This window comes from Myripristis murdjan, chromosome 24 (genome assembly GCF_902150065.1).
Source record: "Myripristis murdjan chromosome 24, fMyrMur1.1, whole genome shotgun sequence".
Lineage (NCBI taxonomy): Eukaryota > Metazoa > Chordata > Actinopteri > Holocentriformes > Holocentridae > Myripristis > Myripristis murdjan.
The window spans coordinates 7,721,159-7,727,208 of NC_044003.1; the positions used below are offsets into that span (position 1 = coordinate 7,721,159).

At 42.5% G+C, this 6,050-nt stretch overlaps 1 protein-coding gene across 1 annotated transcript; it reads right to left on the bottom strand.

Annotated features, from left to right (window-relative positions):
- Positions 1-422: 422 nt before the first annotated feature.
- Positions 423-3,253, bottom strand: LOC115356122 (ankyrin repeat domain-containing protein 9). The gene is made up of 2 exons (XM_030047144.1): positions 3,160-3,253; positions 423-3,061 (listed from the first exon to the last, which is right to left on the bottom strand). Exon 2 carries the CDS (start codon positions 2,950-2,952, stop codon positions 2,068-2,070), a length of 885 nt encoding a protein of 294 aa, XP_029903004.1. The 5' UTR covers positions 2,953-3,061; positions 3,160-3,253; the 3' UTR covers positions 423-2,067.
- Between the last annotated feature and the right edge of the window lie 2,797 nt (positions 3,254-6,050).

The following is a 6,050-nucleotide window of genomic DNA, read 5'->3' on the forward strand; positions in this document are numbered from 1 at the left end:
CATGTCTGAGGAGATTTGCTTATCTGTCCCAAGAAAACAAATGAAGGAGGGCGAAGCACAGACGATAGCATTTCCTAAAGAGACAGTGGCCTTTTCTGCAAAACGAGAACACACCAACGCCTGTCCGTTTCCAGCAGACGACACTCATCACCTGCTGGCATTACTGAAAATATTCCTGCAACTTCTGGTATCATTTTCTGCACCACATTCTGACAATAAATTATCACATTTAACAATAAAAAAAAAAAAAAAAAAACACTCCTTAAACAACAAATGACCACAACATATACAGTACAATCATTATTTAATGGTTGACTTTTCAGCTTGTGTGTTTGTGGCGACTGACTTTTGATGATTGGATCTGTGTGTATTTGCTACTTGAATGATTTGACACATTTTATTTGATATTAGATTTTCCATTATTTTGTTCAAATTCTGATTTGATTATGTGAATGTTCATTAGATCAGAAGATTATAGATGTATTTTTTTTTTAACCATTACATGGGATCATTTGTCATTACAATGTGACATTACAGTGAATGCCCCACTGTAACTACAAAAGGGAGGGCTGGGTTGTACGTTGCATTCAAGACCACTAGGAAAGTCGGAATTTCCTACTTCCCACATCAGAACTTTCAAGCGGTCGAGGTGGGAACATGTACAAAGCTGCACGAGTTCAGCTGCTTTTACCGCAGGCTTGTTAATTCAATCAACAATCCATCTTCACATATTCAATCATAAACCTTCACCACGACAAAAAATAGACGCAGCCAACACCACCGTGATTGATTTAACCTTTTATAGTCTCAGATTTCAAGTGAACCACCCAATCCCAAGTGCTGCAACCTTTCACATCTAGACATATAATTTCTCACCTATATATAGTATGTATTGGTCTTTGTGTGCGGTCTCTATTTATATATTCAGACTACACAAGGCTTTTAACTTAAATGCATTCTAAATGGCTGGCTTTTCATGCTCAGACAAGATGCTCCTGTGTAACTGGCTGAGACTGCAATTGTATGTTTTGTTTTACGCTGCCTTCTTGGCCCGATGCCTCTCGCAAAGTAAATTTCAATCTCAATGGGTCTTTTCTGAAACGCAGGCGCATCTGCACTCGCACGTTCCTTTACTCTGCAAAAGATGACATGTCAGAGCAATTGGTCTCTAAGTCTTCGGCTGCAGCTGTTTCCGGCTGAAGCTGCACTGTTCCTGATGGTAATTGGCAGTTAAAAATAGGCAACTAAGAAAAGTCCTGAGAGAGAGGCTGACCTGGCAGTGGAGGTCAGGCTCTGGATTTTATTTTATTTATTTTTTTTGTTCAGGCCACTAAATTCATACAACACCCCTGGCTACACTTTTCATGCCTTGTAAACTGGGTTACAACCCATTCAGCCCCCGTGATAATTACCTTTTAGTCAACACCATTAATTAATTCTAGAGCTGGGCAATGTGTTGATATTATCAGTGTTGTGATACAAAACTAAATATTTTCTGGGATTTTGGAGACTTTACATCATGAGTGTTGTATTTCCTTGGTTTAAAAGGCTTCATTATAATAAAAAGGATGCCATTTTCCCAACTTAACAACCTGTTTTAACTGTCCTCTACCGGTTTGGTTGTCATGGACGTTATTTATGACTTTTTCCAAAAATGTCTTATGTGTAAATATCTTATGAAAGCACCTACGGTCCTCACACAATATGGATTTTGAGGTATTTAGTCAAAGATATCATATTTGATTTTGTCCATATCACCCAGCCCTAAAACCATTATGCAGAAATAAAAGTATGCAGTCAACACTACTTACCGGTGCTGACTAAAGTAAGGCTGATTCATTTTTTTTTTTTTTTTTCACCTAGAACTACAGGAATTCCCTGCGAGTGCATGAGTTCATGTTGTTTCTTCCTTCTTGCATGAGTTTATTTCTGCACCCTTTCACCTTAGAAAGTCTTATTTTTTGATCACACACAAACACACACACGCACACCCACGTCATGCTTGACTAACAGGTTCATACAGTGGATTAGGCAGGCTTGCATCATGTCAGAATAAGAATAATCATGCTATGCGAGTCTGAGCTTTTGGTGCTGGCTGGAAGGTAGACCTTGTGGTTTCAGGGAGGAGGGGATGGGCAGCTCATGCAGGCTGTCCGGGAACGTCGCGGGGCTCAGCTGCTTCAGGATAGTTTGCATAGCGGTGAGCACCAGGGGGGCCGGGCTCTTCCCCACCAGGTACTTGAACGTCTCCTCGCCGAGCACTTTAGTCCAGCTGTCCGGCTCTGTGTCTAGAGCCGCTTTCATTTTGAAATTAACCTCGGACATGAACATCAACAAATTGTCCAGGCACTGTCTCTTCTCGCCGCCGTTCACCTTGGAGTCCCGCAGGTTCTCCAGGGCAACATCCAGGGGGGTCAGGCCGTTGTGGTCCTCGGCGTGGGGGGACGCTCCGTTCCCCAGCAGCATGATGACCGCCTCGGGACGCTGCAGCTCGCACGCCAAATGCAAAGGGGTCTTGCCATCCTCCATGTGGAAACACCCTCCTCTGTTCATGTACGAGGGCATGCTGGGCATCCGGTGCGCCTCCTGCAGGATGAGCCCCAGGATGAAGCGCCGGTCGTAGCGCACGGCCATGGCGAGATGCGGGGCGGAGGACGGGCAGCAGCAGAAACGCTCCCCGGGTTTGGCGAGCGCCTCGTCGGTGTAGTGGCTCAGCAGGTACTGGGCATACGCCTGGTGGTCGTGCACTATGGCGTACAGCAGCGCCTCCGAGGGGGTGTAAGTCCTCTGGCTGGCGTCCTCCTCCTGGTAGAAGGTCTCCATGGTCCGCATGTCCTCCAGCATCCAGACGGGCTTCAGGTCCCGCACGGCTTTGTAGAAGAGCAGCGAGTAGGACTTGCGTTGCTTGATCTCGTTGCTCTGAGGCGTGGAGTTGCCGGCGGACAAGGCCATGATAAGGCAAAGCTTCCAGTCGGCTACAACAGCAGTGCGTCCTCCAACTCGTTAGAAAGCGTCCTTCATGGCCCCGCACCCATTCCTTATCCTGCCCGGAGATTTCAGTCTACACAGAGCACAGCTGCATGGTAAAACACGCGCAAAACGGCGTGCAAAAACAAGGCAGCAACAGGTTAAAATAATACAAATATAATCTAAACTCACACGGGCTCACATTCCCATGTCCTGTCCTGCCGGCTGTGTCAGTCAGGCTGCAGGATTCCTCCTCTCTCTGCAGTACAGAGCCACCGCGCATGCGCCAAACACAACCCCGTCCAACATGATGCTGCGTTTCAGTGCACCTCCTAAACTCCGGAATTTAAAAAAACAACACCGAGAACACCGGTCGAGCTGTTGTCAAAGTGGTGTCCAGGGGCCCCCAGTGGTTCTTTAGAGAATTGCAGCTAAATGGTCATACAGTATTTACAATTTTAAAAAGTAGGTTTGTTCAGTTTTTTTAATTTTTTTTTTTTTTTAAATGGTATTTCCTGGAAGTTATGACAACAGCGGTATGTTTGGATTCAAATTTATGGATTGATTTCATAGTTTTATAGTTTGAGCAACAATCCTCTCAGAGGGGATTCCCTATAGGACAAAATTCTCTGTGTCTTATGTTACTGTTTTGACAAAACCCTGCGTTAGATGATTATCGAGGCAATTATTTTAAAGGGAAATTGCACCCTCAGGTACTTTGTTATATTTTATCATTAATCTGTTGTATTCAATTTGTTCCATGAAGTGGTTTTGCAGATGAGGTGTCATAATTTGCATTTTTTTTTTTTTTTGTCGCTGTACCCACTTTGCTTCCACCTGCCTGCCCACAAGGAAAGGAAATCTATTTTGGAGTATAGTTTTTGGGCCACAATGCAATTCAAATAGCCTGGTTTTCCCAGCACGCAGGCTCTTCAGAATACATTTCGGAAAAGCGTTTCAAACTGTGCCGAATGCATTGTCTCTGAAATGTACTCAGGCAAAAAGCATATAACGTAGCCTGAGATGCATTTCATTTCAAATGTCTGGCAGTGCCTTCCAGTCATGCATGCCTTGCTGAAAAAATAGAAGCAATGCAAAACACACACACACACACACACACACATACTCAAGTGGTTGCTCATGTGGGCTAGGCCTTGTGATTCACTTGGAGGCAACAGTTCAGTTTTTTAATAATTGAACTCTTTATATTGTTGAACAACAACACTTTAACTCACATTTTTTTGTTATCAGCCATGTAATCTTACATTTGAGAAAATCAAAGGAACACGCTGTGCGCAGAACTGTTATGGAATATGTAAAACATTACCTAATTATTACATTTGTTATTAATATTATTAGCTCTCTTGGGTATAATGAATGGTCCTCAGAAGTAAATACGTTAAACATTCATATTCATACATCCAAATTTTCCTATTCCCCAATTCCAAAACTCTGGGATAAATCACTACTTTGAAGTATTTGTGCACAAAACAAAACATCTGAATAAATGTGTGCAGAGAGGAACCTGCATCATAGCTGAAATGAGTGACACTAACGTGATATTTAACAAAAGAGCAACACTGGCCAAAAAGGTTATGTATTTCATCATTTATTTCATTCAACTGTGTGTGCCCATGACTGAGGACAGCCTCATGTGTGTGTTATTCATCACAGTAGTGCAGTGCCTGTTCAAAACGCGTGTGTGTGTGTGTGTGTGTGTGTGTGTGGTCGATCGCCTGGCCTCTGACATTGCTGCTCGCTGCTCTCTGGAGAACCGCTCATCCAAACAGCTTCACACTCGACCCTGCTCTTCCCAGGGTCCTCAGCAACACACCCGCCAAGTGTGAAGTCGATTGGATGAACGGTTGTGTGGAAATCGAAGGACAGACAGACAGGGAGTGTGTGTGTGTGTGTGTGCATCTGTGAGAAAAAATGAAGTGTAAAAATAGAAAAATTACCATTTAGTTTGATGTGAAACCACTTAGTGAACAACAGGACACCAACACCAACGTGGCCGTCACCTTGGCACATGGAAAAAAAAAGTGTTAAAAGAGGTGAAAATACCTGCAAATTAACATTAACACCAGCATTAATGTTGACTAGTTATGGTGTCATTTATGTATCTTGGGTGTGTAGTCTTTTCATAGTCTTATTTTTCAACATTTTTACTTCAAAATGCAAAATTATCTTTTGAAACTGACAAACATCATATGCATAAGTCATAGCACAATTCAAATGGCATCAAAAAAGTTATTTGTCTCTTGCTATTGACTGCAGTGCATCTGTTTTCAGAATAAGGGCCCGTGGTGGTCAAACTGACAGGGAAGGACTTTGTCTCTCTACAGACCCGCCCAGGGGCTTTTGTTTTGAAAGAGACAGTAGTTACTTGCCACAGCAGAGACATTTTAGCTGAATTCTGGAGGATCACTCTTCCGAATAGTGTCTCGCTTGACAGTGCACTTCCTTGGGTCCTCAGCAATACACCCCAAAAACGTGAAGTCGATAAGATGAACTGTGGTGGAGAAAACCGAAGGAGAGAGACAGACAGAGACTCCCTTCTGTCACTAAAGGGACTTACTTCTCAGTAAGGACTTTGTAATATTGTATAAAATGCTGTATACTGTGGCTATGAATCATATTCTGTTTTGTTCAGCTGTCCATGAACAAGTAAATCTCCCACATTTCTATAACATTTTCCTAAATACACACATTCAAAGTCTTGCATATGTGCACTCTTTACTGTTGAAACTGCTTTTTTGTCCTAATTGTCTATTGTAGGAATTTTGGGTAATTAGATCCACCATAGCGTATGTTTTTTTTTTTTTTTTTTTTTTGACAACAGCACTCAGATTGCTCTTTCGATTCTATAGTTGTTTTTGTTTTTTAAATGCAAAACCACACTGATTTTTGGTAAAACTTTCCAGTTACAGTGTATGACTGAACAGTTTTTTTTTTTTTTAAATCATTATCTCCTCATCAGAAATAGCAAAGGCAGTTAGACAGCTGGTGAGAACGGCAACAAGCCTCGGGGTGATAAAGATTTTTTTTCTTGATGTACATTTTATTCTTTCAGCAAACCCTCT

What these genes read in the sequence shown, in the direction of transcription:
- LOC115356122 (XM_030047144.1), bottom strand. Translation starts at nt 2,952, where the DNA reads ATGGCCTTGTCCGCCGGCAACTCCACGCCTCAGAGCAACGAGATCAAG.